Source organism: Dermacentor silvarum, chromosome 2 (genome assembly GCF_013339745.2).
Source record: "Dermacentor silvarum isolate Dsil-2018 chromosome 2, BIME_Dsil_1.4, whole genome shotgun sequence".
NCBI classification, from domain to species: domain Eukaryota; kingdom Metazoa; phylum Arthropoda; class Arachnida; order Ixodida; family Ixodidae; genus Dermacentor; species Dermacentor silvarum.
This window is the reverse complement of record NC_051155.1, coordinates 66,691,202-66,711,752: the sequence shown is the minus strand read 5'-3', so window position 1 is coordinate 66,711,752 and position 20,551 is coordinate 66,691,202. Positions and strand designations below refer to the sequence as shown.

General features: G+C 47.4%; 1 protein-coding gene across 1 annotated transcript in view; it reads left to right on the top strand.

Annotated features, from left to right (window-relative positions):
* The first annotated feature begins 5,506 nt into the window (after positions 1-5,506).
* The window catches only part of LOC119440110 (cuticle protein 10.9), a 31,140-nt gene continuing 16,095 nt past the window's right edge, over positions 5,507-20,551 (top strand). The window contains exons 1-2 of the mRNA XM_049662758.1: positions 5,507-5,623; positions 11,087-11,233. Of these exons, the coding sequence (XP_049518715.1) occupies positions 5,594-5,623; positions 11,087-11,233 (177 nt within the window). The 5' untranslated portion in view covers positions 5,507-5,593. The remainder of the gene's footprint in view (positions 5,624-11,086; positions 11,234-20,551) is intronic.

Here is a 20,551-nt window from a genome sequence, read left to right as displayed (position 1 = left end):
TTCTCGCTCGCTTTGGAACAACTTGTAGTCTGTTCTTGCTTGTCTTCGCTTGATGGTGCATTGTAGGTGAGTAAACTTTATTGAGAGATGTAATATGGGTGAATGAAAGTCTTTTATGTAGATTTTATTTTAGGAACGGCTTATTTGTGTAGCCAAAGCCACGTTTTAGAAGAAGCCTCGTACAACACCAGCCAACAAAAGCCTCGCAGACACATATCCCGTCATTCCCATGAGGGCACGGCGCCCTTTAGGAAACTCGCATAGACGGTGGCGCCAGTTTACCCTCTAGGTGTTATATTGAGAAGCTCCATGCCAGTCAGGAGAGCCGACTCTGCTCGTATTGAAGGGAGATATTTTGAAACGCCGGCTCCTGCTTCACTGCGTGTTCGCCAGACGGCACTACGAATTAAGAAAAACTCTGCAGCGAGAGGCGGGCCCAACAAACCGAAGGAGCAAAGGCGCGGGGACTCTCTCGCGGCACCTGCTTGTCAGCTGCTCCGCGCACGCCCTGACGCCTGTAGCGCGCATAGCTCTTGCAGTTCACGGACTGACGTTAGCAGGAGAAACAACTCATGTATCACTTAATTTAATTGGTTTTATACAGGCCAAATGCAGGGCATTTGGCAGGTGGCCTACATGGAAGTTTACAAGACAGAGGAACAGAAAATAAACAAAGACGGAAAGAAAAACTATAGCAAATGGTAAGGCGATATAATGGCAGTTCGGGTGGTCTCAAGCAATGACAGACGACAGTGAAAAGAAGCCTTTAATGCAAAGCTGACGTTTATCACTCTTTTTATCTGAGCACGCATCAAGTGCTAAGATGCTTCGCTTACTTCTTTGTTCCTCGCGGTGCTTTTCGTGTCGCCCGGTTCTCTTGCGAGCAGAATCGCCACATTCTCACTACACATAATAATTGGGAATTCCTGCCAGTGTTTTCTGCTTATTAATTCGCAAGAGAAGCTCTGATTATATGTTTGCATAACTGGGGGAATCATCTCGAAGGCAAGGCTGAGAATTTACAGAGTAGCCAGCCGGTATTTACACTTGGTAACCTCCTTGTCTTTCTTCCCATTTTTTTCTCTCTAAATTACGGCATGTCTCTGGACAAGAAAAGGCACCTGCACTGTGTGTAGTTGTAGAGAAATTTAAATTGAGCTCCTCCCGTTCTTTCGCATTGGCGTCTTCTGGTTCCTCCTGGCATTCAGCATCATTGAGCTACGCCAGGCTTTCCTAAAAAAATTGAAGGAACTGCTCCGCTTCGAAGTCGAGGCACTTTCTTTAAATCTAGTAGGACATCGCGTTTGTCTTTGCTGAAGTAACTATCAAAAATAAGCTGCTTCTCGAAGTGTCGCGCACATATTTTGTCCATTGCTTTGCGCTGGCTTACTTTCAGGAATTTTTTGATGCCACTGGTGCAGTAGTTGAAGATCAGATGGCGAAGCGAAGAGCGAAAACTTTCGCGTCCTTTGCCATAACCAGATTTACAGCCGGGAACAAGACACTGTCCTATTGCTCAGTCTCTTCACGCACAAGTATCAAGATAGCGTGTTCCGTCAGGCATGAATGAACATACCGCAGACATGGTAAGCAAAGCGAGGAAGACGAAAATTTGGCACCTTCGCTTCCGCGCAGACGTAGAGGAGTGAAAAGCAAGTACTTCTGTTGTGTCGTTTTGTACAGCATCATTTATCGACTGTTTCCTCTAAAGACATCTAAAAATGTTTCGTATGCGTGCATAAAAATGCTACCGCGTGTTTATTGGCGCTTTTATTATTTGTGCGCATATATTTTTTGCGTTTGATTGCTGTCAAATTGAGACGGCCCAGGGTCCCCGTTTGTAGCAGACGACACGCTCTGCGGGTGCCAGACTTCCCGTTCTGCGCCGCCGTCGCCGCCGGTCTCCGCCCCTCAGCGCATGCGCACATGGAAGCAGCCTGTTGAGTGTTTTCCACGCGCCTCGACAGATGGCGCTACGCGATGTATAATTTGCGTTGCACGATTTGTCCCGAGCGAATGCGTTGCGCGGCGGCGGAGTCGGCGCTCCTGTTTATCTTACTCCATGCCCGGCACCCATGTAATCGTTTGTCTAAATTCTCTTTGGCATTCTTCTTTGAGTTTTGAGAGAATTCGGTTTGTGTTCGTACCAACCCTTCCTCTTTAGAAATTCATGCATGCTGTTTGCGAATCTGTTAGGATTGTCCGCGATTTCATTGATTTCCTTCCCGCTTGGATAGTGAGTGTGATGGCGACTTTCTCCGGTGTTTGGAGGAGCCGGTTTTTCTTCGAGATGAGTTGAGCTTCGGCTAGTACTTCAAAGGTGTTATGAAGTCCTAAGGCCAGAAGTTTCTCATTTGCAGTGTTCTTTGGTAGGCGTAGCGCAGTTTTGTACGCCGTTTTTATGATTACATCTGCTTTTTCCTTTTTCTGCTTTAGTTAGGTTGTAGTGGGGCAGGCTGTATGTTACCCAGACGACTCCTATAGGCTCCTTACTAGGCGGAGTGTGTCTCCCTCCTTCATGCCCCTTCTTCTCCTTCTGACTCGCACTATCATTCGGGCGATTTGTTGGGCAGTTTTTTTTTTTTGAGGAGGGCGAGGGTATGTTGACATCTGTGATTGGATTGGAGCCAGATCCCCAGAATCCGTACTATCGTTTTCTGGGCAATGTTGCAGCCATCGATTTTGACTTCTATGCGTTGGTTTGGGTCCGTGGGTACAGCTCGGTTTCCTTTCCTTCTCCATATGCTTATGCTTTCACATTTGTCGGGTGAGCACTGGAGTCCTCTTTGGCGGGTATATTGCTCTATTGTAGTGGCTGCTGTTTGGAGCTATTCATTCTTGTCGGCCAAGGAGCCCTTGGTTGTCCATATCGTGATGTCATCCGCGTAAAAAGCATGTCTGATACCCTGAATGTCTTGGAGTTTTCTGGCCAGGCCAATCATGGCGATATCGAAAAGAGTGGGTGAGATTACTGGGTAATCTCACCCAGTAATTTTTCGGTCACTGGCTGGGCCGGGCCTTTCTCCGATGATTTCCTCTTCACCTCGTAGCGGTTAGACCGCGTACGGGCTCCCGGGGCCCCTTGTTCCCCTCCAACCGGCAGTGCTGGCGTGGCGGTTCAGCGTGGCCGGGTGAAAGATATAAATTTTGGGACAACCAGGAATTACCTTGCCAAAATCTTGGTATCACCGAGTTTCTGGCGTCTTCCGATGCCTCTGTGTCAAATTCCGTGGTGGTCCGATGATTTTGGTCGCTGTGGTGGTCATTAGATGACGGAGCCGATGTGAGTGCGCCCGCTCACTTCGACGCTCACAGCGTCCTTCTTCCTATACGAAGTAAGGATTGCCGTTCTGTCGGCCGTGTAAACTTGTAAACATTCGACTACGGACGAAATAAATCGGCATGGTTTCACGTGCGCGCTAGCAAACATAAACGCATCTTATGCGATCACCACGCACCCTTGCTCTCAAAACACTGGAGTGAGAAAGCGCGCTGCAGCAGCGAGCGCATGGACCTTCGTGCTGCCTCTAGCTTCAAAGCGAACTAAGCGGCGTGAAAACAGCGCGCACGAAGCTATAAGCACTCTGTCCGCTTCGCAGATCGCTTTCAAGAGTAAACATCTTTTCTAGGAACATTATAATGCCCACGTTTTAACCAAATATCACTTCATTGAATTTTGTTTGGCGTTATGAGGATGCTGCACCCTACGAGGAAGTCGCAACACCTCATGAAAAATAAATGTTTTCTCTCTCTCTCCAAAAACATTTCTGGCCGCGAAAGAATCAGACAATGTCAAATGCCAATCAGTACTACTACACTAATTACACCACATGCGCGTATTATGAATAGCATCGTCTGCTCCAGCATAAGGGAATTAGCGTCTGGAGTTTAATGAGTTCGATGACATTCTGACTGGAGGACCAGCTGTAATGTGTTATACTTCTAGGTGAAAGTGTAACCCGTTAGGACATTCAAGTATGTGGATGCTGCTCCTCAAGTTGGAAAACAAGTTTTCCTAAAATTATTTACAGAATAGCGAAAAGTATTGTATATTGCCTGGCACACTATGGTGCAAAGCACACTGACAGTGAAGAAGTATGAAGCAGGTATTACAGAACTTTTTTCGATTGGTTATATTTTCAACAACATAACTAAAAATGAATGTAACACACCCCTTGCCAAAAATAGAACACAAGGAAAAGCAAGAATACGTGTTACCACGAGTGTAAACGTATTATACATTGCGATAAAATAAGTACTAAATTCTACTGCTCTTTAATGCCTTTTTTACGGTAGGCGGTCTTAAATTAAATATCTTTAGAAACAAACGTATCATAAATAAATGGTGTGCGTCGCTCAAATTGCAATTTAAGGGATTTCTGCACGCTATCTTGCTTGCATGTACCTTTGAAATATGTGACGAATAGAAGCTACGTATATTAGTACACTACATTCCTTTGGCGTTACGTCAAATTGAAAAAGGCTCCTTTTGCAAGCGACGTTTACGTACGAATGTGACCTTCCTAGGGTGTGAAGCACTGTTTGTATATTTTTCGTAAGTGTTATCATCACAATTTTTGCTCTTTCTAATATTATGCCTTCACCTCTTATGTATTGACAACGCAGTCTACTACACCAGATCTATTTTGTCATGCGTAAGCTCATATAAGTTCACTTCGTGGACAAGAGAGATGTACTTATTATTATTATTCAGAAGCGCTCGTAAACGTTCTGCGCGTTGTTATGGCAGAACATGAGCTATAGTACATACGCAGACAACAATTGAAAATAACGTTCTCAATAAGACTCAATGTCTTTATGCCAACTGAATATCTATATGCCATTTGGGATGAACGCAAAAGACATACCGAAACGCTGCCATGGATTTTACAGGTCAGCGCATTCCGCAGTTGGAATTTCGCACGGTGGTTACATTGAGGATGTGGCTCCACTGTCATTACAGATATCGTGACTACGAATTGCATGTGGTTGTTGACATTTTTTTACAATAGAACACTAGTATCTCACTTTCAAAAATAAACGAAAGCTCCTTATCTGATGTACGGAAATCTCTCACATATCATATATTTAATTTTCCTCTCGCTTCCAACTTCTATATTATGTGTGCTATACCTCTTCAGATAACAGAAGATTATATTATAAATTGTCAACAACGCTGCGAATGCGGTTGACCTTGTTCTTCTTTTGCGTCTGTGTGGGTCTTGCTACGCGCAATAACCATTAGGTTTTTTTTTTCGACTCCGTGTCAGAACGAAGCGAGACGTAACGCCGTGGTGAAAGCCGCTGCGCCCGTGAAGACAGCAGCAGCAACAAAACAACAACAGGAAACGTGAGGCTCGAGTGTCAAGGAGGCCACACGTAAGCGACCGCCATCTTGCGACGGACAAATGGCAGTATAAAACGCTGGGCAGTGGCACTGTGCGTCAGTCACAACTGTCAGTGCCTTACACACTGACGTGTACGCTGTGCGAACGATAAAGTAGACGTAGTAGCACGTCTGGGAAGCAAGCGTCTGCATATCTCTCCGTGCACGTCTTAGTGTCGGAAAGGTTTACGCATACTCCCAGTCACCATGTCTTCTGCAGCCGTTGTCCTCGCTCAGGTAAGAGCACTACTCAAAATCAGTAGCTACGACTACGGTGAAAGTGGGTACACCAGCATGGAATTCTTCAAGTGATCTTTTTTAGGAAGCTGCCAGTATATGCACAGCCGTGTACCTACCGATTCAAGTACATGCTCACAATTATGGCCTGGAGATCATAGCGCTAATGCGGAAAAAAATCGGACATAGGTTGCCAGCCGGTCGCTCTCTTATAACATGCAAGCTGCGGCACATATATTTCAACGATCGGAACGTGCAGAAGACACCCAGTACACTTGCACTGAGGTCGGAAACTGTGTGTGGCAGCGAAGCTTTTGCCGAATAAGTTTATTATTTTCATTACATTTTTTACAACGTAAGTTATTACGGACTCAATCCAATAGCTGTTTCGGTTGGGGATGTCCGCCGCCAGTTTCCGTCGCAGCAATCGTCAGGAATGAGCGAAAACATATCAAGTTCTCGTCGGGATCGCACACGCACGTTCCGCGCGGGAGTCAGCTACTCTACCACTGCGCCACGCCAGCGCTTTCTAGCAGCTGCTGAAAAAAAGCCCTATTGGAGGCGAGGATTTACGGGGTCGCCATGTATAGGAAGCCCCTCGCTTGCGTAGTATGAGGGGTAACGCGGCGCGCTCCTCAAATAATACTCTTGGGGAAACAGAAATCACAGGATCGTTTACCGACGCTGTCTCCTCACCGAATACGTACAGTAACCTAGCTCCGACTGCGCGCGGTCGCCGCGAAGGAGCCCCCCGTACCAGCTTCTTGAGTGAAAGGTAGGCAATCGCTGAGAGCAAGTTATGTGAAATATGTTCGGATAATGGGCTCGACTATCATGGGCGTCGGCAGGGGATGCAAAAGGGGCACCCCCCCCCCCCCAATGCCCCACCAGCACTGTCCCTTCCCCCCTCGCCGCGATGGAACGGGTCTGCCCCCCCCCCCCGTCCCCCAATCAAGAATCACGCCGTCGCCTAAGTCTACAGCCAAATGCAGCATAACAGAATGAAGCATCAATGCAACGATCGCACGGGTTCGCAGCGACTGACTGTGAGTGTGCATGCATCTCCTCGCACAATGTTTCGATTTCGCTCTAAGCGTGTCTCCACACTATGCCGGGAGCTTCAGGCCGCAGCATATGAGCATATGGTAGCACACAGCAACTATTATTGCGTGGACGCTATCAGAGCTGATCAAAAATAATTTCGTTTTAATTACAACGGCTATACAGCGACCTGTGAGGTGCCGCGACGTCGATTCAATCGTTTTTTTTTCTAAATTCTTGGACATTTTAATATTGTTACGCCGAGAAGCGCTTATTTAAATCTGCAGGGCAGATAAATCGTAACGGTTGACGTGTTGCAAGCCCGGCACAAAAGCAACCAGCCGAACGTCGTCTTCCTTCTCCACCGACAGTGCCCGTGGTCATTCGCGCTGTTTCTGCCCTCTGTTATGAGAACTCGTGACAATATCATTATTTCTCAAGTTGCGTTGCACTGTATATACGTTCATCGGGCTTCTCAGCGAGGAATTTCCCACTGCTTCTTTTACTTAACGCAGTACATTCGTTGTTTGGTGCTACACAAACATGACTATGTTTCATGCCTTTATAACGTGCTTCTTACCGTTTCCTTTCCATTCTGGGGAACTTGCCAGTATCTAGCATAAACAAGTTCATAGACCAAACCTTCATGACATTAACCGGGCAGCGCGCGTGGGCCAGCTTCTCAGTGCACGCTTTCTGCTACTCACCGAACATCACAGCCTAGACGCCGTAGCAGAAACCTCCCTCGCGGAAGTGCTTGCTGCTCACCCCAGTTGTAGCCGATAGCTGCTTCCCGGTTCTAAGTTTTTCGATCTAAGCTCCGCCCAGCGTCTTGTCCTGCGGGTACGCGTGAAGGCTGACACCGCGGGCTCGTTGCATACGTCCGGCCGTACTGCGGCCCTGAGCAGTATAGCCTACCATATTGGACGCCTTCAAAGGCAGCCACTCCGTTATAATGCTTTGAAGTGTTGTCAAGCACAAACTCAACGCGGGAAAACCTCCCCACTTAATGAGAACCGGAGCGTAGGTGAGACTTTAAACGTTCGTTTTCAGCTCGCTTCGGCGCTGTAGAAGCAGCCGACGCGGCCGCTGTGACCACGTGATCCTTCAAATCACGTCACGCCGACTGCGGCGCCAGCTTTTCCATTGGAGGAGCTCACCCCCAATACTGGTGTCTTGGCGTCCCAGAACTCATGCGATTACACGCGATTATAGCCCATTGATCTTACACGCGATCTTACACTATGGAGCCGCTCCTCCGGCTTACTCTGTGACTGCTGTGTTTCAAGCGCAGGCCTGTAACTTTTATTTTAGTCTTGTGGGAATGAGGCGGCATCTTTCACCACAGTCTGCTCCTGATGACAATCCACCAATATTCGCGCTACCTTTTCTTCGGCACAGAAAACGAGAAATATATTTTTAGGACACAGGCCAACCACATATTTGGCTAGAAGAGTGCGTGTACTCCCCGTGAAACATATGGAAATTTACTTCGGCAGATAAGACAGTGCCGGCTATCCACCGCTTAAATACAGCCATGCCACAATTACAATAGCGATTGACGCATATAGAAGATACTTTCGTACAGCGTATAGAAATGGCGATAGCACTTAAGCTTAGCGCTGTTTGATCCACACCGCTAATTGGCCACGCGAGAATGGCGTATGGGTTCTTGCGTGTCTACGCTTCTTTTGACCTTCTAGGCTAACGCAGGCAAGGGCAGCCTTGGCAACATAGAGGGAACATGGTGGCTCCTATCGAAATAAGGGCCATCCGCTTCAGAAAAGCCTTCTCATTGTCTTTCACTGTTTGTTTGTTTGATTACCAACTAAATTCTGCATTTGCCTTATGTTTGTGTCACGCCCGCAAGGTATTGCCAGGCTAGCGGTTGTGCTGGAGATTTCTTTCTAGATTATAGGCGCTGTAGGCTTCACACACAAAAAAAACACCTCGAAATGTGAGGCTCCAGTGTCAAGAGAATAACTTCTTCTTGGGAGTGTTGTTTACTTAACATGCTACTTTGTAGCGCAAGAACTCGAAATAAAACATAACAGTGAGAGGCGAGAGGAAAGGTAAGACGAGCGCTACACTCACAACTGTTTATTCCGAAACAGGGCATCCTATATGTACATAAAGATAGCACAAACACATACACAACAAGTGTCCGCCATCGTGCGGCGGACGAATGGCAAGCCATTTGTCCGCCGCAAATAGGGTTGATAACAGGCCGGCACCGCCACATTTCCGAGGCATCATGCTGCTATAATGCTGCGTATGTTTGCTTGTAGATACGTACAAATGGTGCTATACCTTGCATCTGCTTAGGACGGCTCTGTAGCAGGTGATAGTTTTGAGGCGACCTGCATCTGCTGGAGTGCCGACGTCACGTGTCATACGCTGAATAAACGCAATGTCCACTGCAAACCGAAGTGTCGACGGTGCTGCGCGCACTACATGACAAACAGAGCGATGTATCATCGTTTTAACCAACGAATGTTAACTGACGACAATCGCCAATAGGACTCCCAACCAGACAACAGCAAGTCGAAACTCATGAAGAGTCTGTTGTCTCGCAATGGCTTGACTTAGTGGCGCAATCGCACCAGCTATGTCGAACAGCAGTGGGTTATCTTGATAATTATGTGCATTTGCTTGGCTTGTATTGCCTTTATGTTCATTTGCAGGTCTTGTACTGCTTTCCGTTGCGTTATCGTTACACTCAGATAAATTCTTTTAAAGAAAGTCTTTGCGCCGCGCTCTTGAACTTACCAAATACCTCGCGTTGGGTCTCATGCTAAGGCTAAGGCAACCCTATTACGTTGTACCGAAGGTCTTGACTGCGTCGTTCCGTCTGTTACAGCCTCCTGAGACCCGAACACAACCATGACGTATAATCGCTCTTCAAGGCGGTTTTTTCTTGCGATAGCAATTATACAGACACTCCAAGCGGATTTATGCCGTCGTCGCCGTCACCGTGTGGTTCCGTATAAAGTCCAGGGGCGTTAAAATCGTCGCTGCGTGAGGTATGCCGTAGTGAAAGGGCACGAGGGGACGCGCGCTTTCACGGTGAGCGAAGGCACGGCGGAGAGCAAACGCGACATCTGCCGTCGTGCTAAAGGCTGTGGGGGGATGGGAGGGAGGGAGGGAGCGAGGGAGGGGAGGCGAAGTTTAGCTGGGGCACCAAACGCGTATCTTGCGACTGGGCGCAAGGGGAACTGGAATCTCGCAGGCGAAATGAGGAAAGCGGGAAGGCAGCGCGGGAGGGAGGGGGTGCGGCTTCTGCTCTGGTAGCAACTGCGTACTTGTTCTTCGAGCATATGTGGAAGTCGAACCCACGATCATTGGCGTTAAAGCGAATTAAGGCACAGGTAATTTACAGTTATTTAAGGTACTCGAACTCACGACCTTTGGTGGGATTCACACCAGCGACCTTTGGTTTTAATAGGGCGAGGTTATTTAGGCACAGTTATTTAAAGTAGAGTCAGTTAAGGCACTCGAGCCCGCGAACTTTAGTCAGAAAAAAAACAAGTAATAAGAAGCAACAACGCATTCGAATGAGAATGAGAATCGTTATTCTTTTTTCGTTAGAACTGTTCGAGATTGGAACAGTTTGCCAAGGCGCATTGTATACATAACGGAAAATGATGCTTTCTTCCACGCTTTGTAATTAGTTGTTCATGTATTTAGTTAAGTCTGTAACCTCCTTGCTGTAATGCCCTACGGAGCGATGCAGGTAACTAATAAATAAATAAATAAATAAATAAATAAATAAATAAATAAATAAATAAATATATAAATCGAATGTCAAGTATTTTAATGAATGTTGCTTGAGCGTGCAGACTTTCGCCTTCACCCTCCTTGGCGTATGCTAAAGTGACTGAATTTTTGTCTACTGTTATGTTATGAACTCGAAGAACAATTTTTTCAAATTGATACACCGTGGTTAGATGCCAGAAGCTGCGTCTCCATGTATGTTAAGGAACGAACTCTCTCCATCATCCCCTAATGTTTCCTATGGTAAAAACTGCATTTCCTTGCTTAAACGCAGATATGCAGATGGAACTACGTGTAGTACATTGCCATGTTGCCACCGCGTCCGGCATTTTCTCGCAATCACAGCGATTTCGAAACACAGCTTAAGGTTGCTTTCGGTCGTACGGGACGACACAGAGGTCTACATCAATTGAGTGTCCAATTTCTCGAACATGGATGACAACAATATGAGTAAACCACTTCTTTACAATTACACATGCACCGTACTTCATACTCTGAATAAGTATTTTGCGTAATCACATCCAAGTGAATTACGAAAAAAAATGTTGAAGGCAATGTGGAGTGTATTGTAAGAGGGACTTGTGAGAATGCATGGTTCAAAGACCAGCACAGTAACATCATGTGGGATACTGCGTGCTTTGTTCACAGGTGCTCGCACTTTCCATGGTCTCGAGGACTCTCGGTGGCGGTCAGTTTGGATTTGGAGGAGTTGGTGGCGGATTTGGTGGCGGACTTGGTGGCGCCTTTGGTGGCCCTGCCTACGCCGGCACATTCGCACGGCAAGAACAGTATTACGTAAGTACCGCCAGACACATATAACTTACGAATGAATTTTTAATGAATGCATAGTTGCTTATTCGCTGTTAGCTTACTAGAACTAGAATACCTTGAGTATAGATGCAGATTCTACGCGAAGGGTAAATCGCTTGATGATCTATATAACGATACTGATCGGGAAGTGATGTGCCCTAGTTGCGTCTAAAGTCTAGTCTTGACTTAATGACATAAAATTGTGTGACTTCGACTGGCAATTGTGTATTAAAAACGGAGACGAGATGAAGCTGGTCATTAGTCATGTAGTGGAACTTTGTATCCATGAGTTTTCTTCAATATGTCAGGACGACAACTTGAAGTCTAGTTGAAAATTAAAGAAATAGATATTTTCAACGGCTCTCCTGCAACACAATTGAGAAGACAAGCACCGAAGATAAAATTTTACTAAGAATAGCGCGTTCAAACTCATGCGCGCTCTCGTCACGAAAACAATAACAATTCCTTATGAGCAATTAATATGCGCATTTGAGTAATATGGCAGGCGTCGTCCCATCCTAAGGGAAGTGAAAAAAGATGTAAATATCAGCTTATGGAATACGTGAACAAGCAGCGGTGGCAGAAGTGTATTCCATGACCTTCCGAGTTCTACTCCCTCTTATTATTGTTACTAAGCACGTGTGAACGCTTGGGCTTAAGTTTGAAACAAATAAAATCTGAACATGGTTCAAAAGTTTGTTCAAATAGAGATCACTCTGCATCAGTTACAGTTTCATGTGAGGAAGAGAACGTACTTCCTTCTAATAGCTAACGCATTTGCGGCACTTAGTCAGCACTTATTGCTGCGTTACAACATTTGTCAGGACCAAAACACTGCTATAGTGCAACGCTTTGTGTCGTAAATGCGTACCCTAATAAAGGAAGTACGCTTCTGACGTTACAAACGAAAACTTGTTGAGTCGTTCGTTTCAAATATAATTTTTGAAAGCGCTGCTCATTTAGGTACACTGGTGTGATGAGGTGAAGTTAAATAGAGTGTTCAAGATTCCCGGCTATGATCAGCCACTGGCGCTAGCCATTCTTTAATGTGGTAATAAATATTTAGAAGCTTGATATGTTTTATCGTAATCTACTTAACCGAACACATACAAGAGCGAAAGTCGTCACGCCTGTGTCCCCCGATATTTGTTGCCTGCTCTTTCGCATTAGAATCATATTTCTTTTGAATTATTGTAATCAAACTGCAAGCTCTCTCTCTCTCTCTCTCTATATATATATATATATATATATATATATATATATATATATATATATATAGTTTTTACTTTCAACATGTAGTAGTTGGTGATAATTTTTAGCGATACATAATTACACAGGCAGGGTTAAAATTAATTACATTGCGGAGGAAGACATCTGTTTTTCCACAAGATATCCAGCTAGAAGGAGTATCTTCAATCTTGAAAAAGCAGTTTGAAGTGGCTCGGTGCAGAAATGACACGTTAGATATAAATGCTATTGATCTTCATGTCACCTTTGTGCAAAAGCATATATATATCTCACTCATTCGCAATTTCTGAACGCAGCCACCGCAACCGTACAGTTTCGGCTACGACAACGTAGACCAGTACGGCACCAAGTCCTACCAGAAAGAACAGGGTGACGCCTCCAACACCAAGACGGGCATGTACGGCTACTCGGACGCCAACGGCATCTTCCGCCAGGTGAAGTACATCGCTGATGCTGGCGGATTCCGCGCAAAGATTGACACCAACGAGCCCGGAACCGCCCCTGGAGCCAGTGCCGACGCGGTCTACAATGCCAACCCTCTCCCCGCTGGCCCGCAGTACCGCATCATTGGTGGCTCCTCTCCCTACTCCTCTCGCTACACGAGCGCCTCCTCGTCTGGCCCTTGGTCTGGATAGTCAAGAGTGTGACGTAGGGAGCCGTCTGCTGAATAATTGTCCCGGCTACTACGCTGTTCCTTTGTCAAGGGAACAGGCATACCAGCTGCTCTCAGAGGCTGGACGTTTCCTGTGTACCGTGTACACTCTACGGCCAGGGGAAAAATCCTAAATTCCAATAAATGCCTGCTTCAGAGATCGTCAAACGCTTGTTCTCGTTTTTCACGTTACAATAAGGTATCTGTCCAGACTCACAGAAGCTTGCAGCAGGTTGTGACTATAATAACCGAAAAACGTCGCAAGACATCGGCAGCTTCTTGTGATTTTGGTTATAATGTCACGTTGTAGTGACAGCGAAAAACACAGTACCAATACTGTGAATCCCAAAACTAACTCTTTATTGGGTGAGTGCATGTGCCCAGAAAAACAGAAAGTACTACACCATTCGCTTCGCACATAAAATCAGATTGCACAAGGTTGTGTGACAACAGGCAACGGACAGAACCATCGATAACATTCGAGAAACTTAGGATACATGCAGGCCCTTCTCACGCCGAGCGATAATTTGTAAAATTTTTAGTCGGTGAGAAAGCGGTCACCAGATAAAGATATTGAAGTACAAGTTGCCTCGCTGCTTCTCAAGGAGATGCAATTCGCATGGGCTGCCTGTATTATTTCGCATTTGGCCAACGAAAATTTCTGCTCACCTCCAGGTTAATATTGCGCAATTTTTATACTGATCCTAAAACTGAGTTTCACATTGGTGTCAGTGAACATGCCAGTATCTAGCATAAACAAGTTCATAGACCAAATCTTCATGACATTAACCGGGCAGCGCGCGCAGGCGGGCTTCTCAGTGCGCGCTTTCTGCTACTCATCGAACATCCCAGCCCCAAAGCCGTAGCAGAAATCTTCCTCGCGGAACTGCTTGCTACGCACCCGAATTGTAGCCGATAGCTGCTTGCCGGTTCTAAGTTTCGCAATCCAAGCTACACGCAGCTTCTTGGCCGGCGTATGTGTGAAGGCTGACACCGGGATTCGTTGCGTACGCGTCCGGCACTGCGGTACCGAGCAATAGCCTAATATGTCGGACGCCTTCAAAGGCAGCCACTACCTATTGTAGTGCTTTCAAGTAGAGCACTGCACGGGCTGATTTTTTTCAGCCCGGGCCCAGCCCGGGCCCGTTATTACGTTGGGATAACCGCCCGAGCCCTACCGAAAGTTTTATGGTGAGACCCGGGCCCGGCCCGGGCCCAGAATTATTCTACGTTACCCTCCCGGCCCGGCCCGCCACCCCATTACCTTAGGCGCGAGTCCGGCCCGAACCGGGCCCGAGCCCGGCTCGAAAACGGCCCGAACCCGGCCCGAGACCGAAAAAGATAACCAAACGGCATTAAAAAATAAAATAAAGAAGAGAATTAAATAAATTGATTCTTAAGGCATAAATACATGTCATATGCAATTATCAACAGCATTTGAGCGGTCTGAATGCAAATACCAGCGCGCGAAGTAGTACGAATGACCCTGCCGAACAGTATCGCCAGCAGCTTCCAAAGGCGCGATATTGATGCGGTCCAATCCACTTCCACGGCCGCTGGACAAAAAAAAAAAAAAAAAACGTGCGGCCCATTGCGTCGCGCCGAAACGGCGTCTCGGGCCTAGTTCTCCTCGCGCCCGCTCTGGCGCCACTGCTCGGGTACAGCCGTTCACGGAGAAGCGCTTCCACAGCCGCGTTGGTACGCGCGACAGTGACTCTAATGAGGCCGTAAGTAACGCGTTTTATAGTTGCACATTACAGGTTGAATATTGAAGTCGTTATTAGAAGTGCCGATTGCTTCACATATGCGAAAAGTGTGTCCTAGGAGTGCCAATCTTTTGTAGAGTGGATCTCAATGCTCTCCATGAGGGCTGCCCGCTCGACTCACCTGAAATAAATTGAAGTGCTCTATTACGAATAATCGGGAGTGGATTTACGTGTTTCATCAAGATGAAGCACTAAGGAGGGTGTTTTTTTTTACGCTCTGCTCATCTTAGATCTTGCCCCTGTTTCTGATGGGCATGTCTCTCCCAACAGCTCCACTCGCCCCCGCGCTTGGCATGAAACTCACCTTGTTAACCCTCTCGTGCACCCTCCTTCCCCCAAGAAAAAAGTGTTCGCTACGTGCCTGACGTTAATAAGTCACGAATTCGAAACCAAACATGAATGTACGTGAGCGTGTGGAACATTTATAACTGTATCGGTAGGCGACAGAAGCGCGAAATGATTCGACGAACACCTCAACACATTTACTGCAACTTTATTGCACATAACGATGAGCTTATTCACAGGCGGAAAACCTTCCTTGACAGAGGTTTATGCGACAGCGTCAAAACTTGCTCTACAGTTGCATTTTCATTCCCAGCCCAATTCGCTATAAGAGGCCTCAGCAACGTTTTTAAGAATGCTTTGAAAATCTCCTCAGTGTGAGCGTGGTCGTTTCTTTCACATATGAATTGTCCACATTGAGTGACATGTGGAAGCAAGGCTGACGTCAGGAGATGGCACAACTTGCTGCTTTTTCTGACATCGTCTGCCTTCATGACGCACTGAACAAAGGTGCAGGTGAGCTTGCAAAGCCTGACCACTTCCATTCGTGGGTACGTCAAGCCTCCATTGTCCATCTTTTTGATGACACCGTGGAGTGGTCCTGTTGCTTCTGGTGTCTGCAGCAGGGCAATGCACGGCTCGCATGGCACCTGGAAAGCAGTATGAAATGCCTATGAACGCCAGAACTCGATAGTGCTAAAAAGTTGTCGCAGTTTCACCTGAAAGGTGAAGCATCAATTGCGATAGCAAATTTGAAGAGAGCTATACGGAGTAATGATAGCAGCTTTATCAGCTGTATAAACTTGGACATGCAGCAGCACCGGCAACACGCAGAACTGTTGTCGACGCCGTCGGCGTTTTGCCCGCGTTCGCTCAAAATGCGTGCGGCGTTGGTGACTGTTGCCGGAGCCTCTGATATAAATAGGCACTTGGTGCCGCAGCTAAACGTCGCCTCCCTTCCCTCCTCCTCCCCCCCACGGCCTTTCGTGCGTCGGAAGAAGGCACGTTTGCTCTACATATATGGTGATTGTAGAGGAGGAAAGAGACGCCTACTTCTGCAGCCCTTAAGGGAACACAGAGCAGAACGCGCGTTTGTTCTCCGCCGTGCGTTCACTCCCCGTGAAAGCGCGCGTCCCTCGCGCCCTTTCACTCGCACATACAGCGTTCGGCGAGCGGCGGCGATTTCATCTCCATTGACGTCATACGGAACCTCACGGCGACGGCGACGGCTACGGCGACGCCGACGGCAGAAATCTGCTTTTGAGTGTCCATATAATTGCTATCGCAATAAAAGTGTTCTGCTAAAGCAGTCGTAAGAGTATAAAGATGCAGCGTGAAGTTATCACAGGCTTCATTAGTTGCAAAACACTGTCATATAAGGCAAATTTAAAACACTGCTTGCGTACACACACGAAAACAACCTCATACCTTTTTCACACATGCTCTCACAATGTATCCAGCAAGAAAAGCTACTGGCGCTAGCTCAAGATCTGCTTCTGCTTGAGACCACAGCGTCAGATATGCGAGCTCACTGGAAAGCTCCGTGGTAGCACTCTCAACAGCAGCTGCTAGGGTGCATGTGTTAGCATCTGAAACAGACAACCGCACGGGTGCCTCCATTTCGAAAGAAAGCGGCGCGTTTCCATCCCTAGCTGCTTGAAGAATGCCAACCTGTAAAATGAAGGAAAATATTTTAGATGAAACGTTGCATGAGGGCACTTCAGAATATTTTTAGGCAGTACCTTGAGCAGTTTCTCCAGAGTGAACACTGCAGTCCTGGCATCCACTCTGTCGTTGCCGCCCTCAAATTGCCGGAGGCAGCTAAACAGTGACTCTATGGGGTCGCTGTTCAGGCCACGTGTCAAGACATAGCGGTAACTGAAATTGAGAACGTAACCTATATAACAAATTGATGAAAAAAACGTGAAGCTGCAGAGGCGACAAAAAAGAGAACACCTACTTGACATGGTCAAGAAGGTATTCAATCAGTGCCACTGTTGATCGTGTAGTGAGGAGTGTCGCTTCGTACGTCTCTTTCGTCATTCGCATTGGCCGGCCGCCTTGCATATAGAGGTCTTCAAGGTAGCAGACGAAATCTATACGTAGTTCCCGTCAGGATATCCTTTCATCGTCTGTCGTATAAAATGGTTCCTCATGCTGTCCGCTGTCTTCACTGCCCCGATATCATGAAGGGCATACCATTTCGCGATCATCTTCATGAAACTGATAGTTGTAGTGTTGTTTCTGAATTGCCTTGCGTCAGGATGACATTCGGGGTTTTCCTGAAGAAATTCAAGCGTAGCTATTGTTAGGAGAGAAAATATTTGTCGCGCCCTGCACACTTTCATTTTCTCTAAGTTGTTGGGTTGAACGTGTGCACGGGTAAGAAATCTGGCCCGCTTCACAGCAACTGCGACTGAATTTCAAAAAGTTTCTTCAAGTAGAAACCACCCTGAATGAGCCCATCGCCGTCCGTCATCTCTCGCTCAAGAAAATTCCTGCGTAGGTTCTTTATGAGCTGATGGAGGTCGAAAGACAAGAACAGTGGGTGACCTTTTCGCAGAGGGTGGGGCACGGCATGAACAAGGGTGCCATCTTCTGAGACACGCTTGAAGATAGCAACTTTTGTTAGATTATTATCAGAATTACGATTCTCACAACACGAAAACCGACATCTTCGGCTGCTTTCATGACTTCCAGTGTCATTGCAGAAAGATTGTCGTTCTTGAGGCATCTTGTGAAAAAATTACCCACCGGTATGACATAGCCTGTTGACTGTCCTCGTAGGACGAAGCATAACAAGCGGTTTGCTACTTCAGGAACTGCACTTGACCCTTCCTCGCGACTGATGTCCACAAGACCAAATATCCTGTCCACTTGTTTGTCATAAATAACGTTCTGTGCAATGGTCATCTCATTTATAATGAGTGAGCAGTACACTTCATGTTCGGCGGATAGCCCTTCGCGCTCCACACGCAGCCGCTCCCTTATCAGTGAGATCACACCGACTTCGCCGGACGAATGCCCTACATACTTTTGAAGCGTAGCACGACATGGGGGCTTCAAAAGGACTCTGCTTCTAACATGCTCATAACCTTTGTTGGAACAGGCTTTCCATATAACGCATTCCCGCAGGATTACGTCATCGTAGACGGGCTTTTTCTTGCCTAAACTGGCCACTTGGTTGCTGATAAAAATGGCAGCTTTGTCTCCTTCTTGCGATTTTTGTAATGCATAAATAAAGACCTAAACGTCTTTGTTGCTTTCATAACCTAAAAGGCGTTCCTGCATTTCATCTCGTTGGCCTGCAATTTTTTTAGCTGTTCTCCTTGACGAGCAACTTTCTTTTTCAATCTGTTCACTGCTTTCTTTGACTCTTCCAAGACATGTGCAAGATCTAATGTGGTTTGGCTGGCCTGATCTACAGGACAGCTACGTTCTGTGCACGATTCTGAGGCAGACTTTGGAACGAGCGCTTCGATCTCGTCTTTCACAGGGTGCGAGGAACCTTTTATCTCGGGGCTTTGTCCTGAGCTTTCACAAACACCTGCCCCAATCTATTGCGGCATCAGCTGGATTCATTCGCCGGCGTTTCCTGGGCTGCACGTTCGTTGTTTGCATGTACTGCGGAAACCCGGGAAACACAGTTGGGACCGCAGTCGGAAGCAAAAGCCTAATGTTCGTGTTGTTTTTATAGTCATCCTCCGTAAAATGTAATGAACACACCAGCGACCTGTCGCTTGGATCCCACTTGCTTCCTTTCCCTGACAGCCCTTGGCGAGAAATGTCTTCAGCCAGGCTTGCCGACGCTGTAGATCGCAGGGGAATTCGTGGTACTTCACAGTAGCGTCTCTTCTCGCGTTCGAGTTGCACAGCGGCACACAACAGCTTCGCGGCAGCACACCGCTAATAAAAACCGTCTGCCACACACGCGCACACCAAAGAACCGTAGTCAAACACAGAAAACCTAAGCCAAGCTGCTCACACACACGATCACACAAAAGAAGCACACGAGATTGCGCACGGAAAAGCACACCAACACGAATAATTCCTGCGGCAACCACATTGTAGCACGAACCGACGTCTCCCTTGTGTACCGTAGCAGTGGCGCCCTCACCAAAAACAGCGGCCGCAACTGTCAACTTTGCCGAGACGCGCTCGCCCATTGACGGCGACGCGACCCAGCAGACCGCACCTTTTTTTTTTATCCAGCGGCCGTGCCACTTATATCGCAGCGCCGCCCCAGTATTTTTCCACGTTGGGCGCCTTACTGCAAAGCATGCGCCGCCCCAGCCGCTCGTCCCACTCAACCGTATTCTAGTACACTATAGCCGAAGCGCAGCCACAACCGGTGGTGAGCGCAGAGCATGGATAAAGTAAATGGAGAAAGAAAGCTCCTCGTTCTTCCATGGTACAGCGTAATGCGCTGCTGCTAGGCGGCCCGTTGAGAACATGCGTGCAATCATAGATGAACACAGTGCCATATTTCAGCCACGTGACAAATTATCCTACCTTACCAGTCATCGTTTTACCAATTCGCCTTTGAAGAATCAGCAAGTCGCGAACGCGCTTGCACCGCGCTGAAAGCATTAATCACAATGATTTAGGTAAGGAATAGAATGGCATCCTTTGGGTTGAGGCTACTTCGGTCTTTCTGGACTTTCACATTTTGTTCAAACAGTGCAAAATACGACGGAAGAAGAAAAGGGAAGTACACAGGAGCAGCACTGCTAGCTTCCAGCTGCGCCGGGGCAACAGGTTTGTCCGAGTCGAGACGTGTGAGGATAACTGGCTGCACGTTGCACGCACACCACCAGAAAGTCCGAGCCCGGCCCGGGCCCGCGTCAAAATACCGGAGCCCGGGCCGGGTCCGGGTCAAAAAGCAGATGCCGTGCCCGAGCCCAGCCCGAGCCCGTGACAAAACTGCCCTACCCCGCACGGCGCGGCCCACGGGTCGGGCCGGGCTCGGGCTTTCGGGTAAGCCCGAGCCCGTGCAGTGCTCTACTTTCAAGTGCTGTCAAGCAGGCACCCGAAAGGGGAAAACATCCCCACTAATTCAAAACCGTAGCGCAGGTGGAACCAAACTTTCGTTTTCAGCTCGCTTCGGCGCTTCCGTAGCAGACGACGCGGTGATCCCTGACACCACGCCTCGCCGACGGTGGCGCCAGCTTTTCCAATGGTGGAGCTCACCTCCAACACCTTCCGTTATGCTTCGGCCACGCGCTCCGCTGTTCGTGTTTCTTTTCATCCTGATAGTACGTCAGAGTTCTTTATATATAGAGAGAACAGTAATAAAGTCTAACACTGCAATATTGAAATGGTAGATACGGTAAAAACGCTAGGAATACGGTTTAA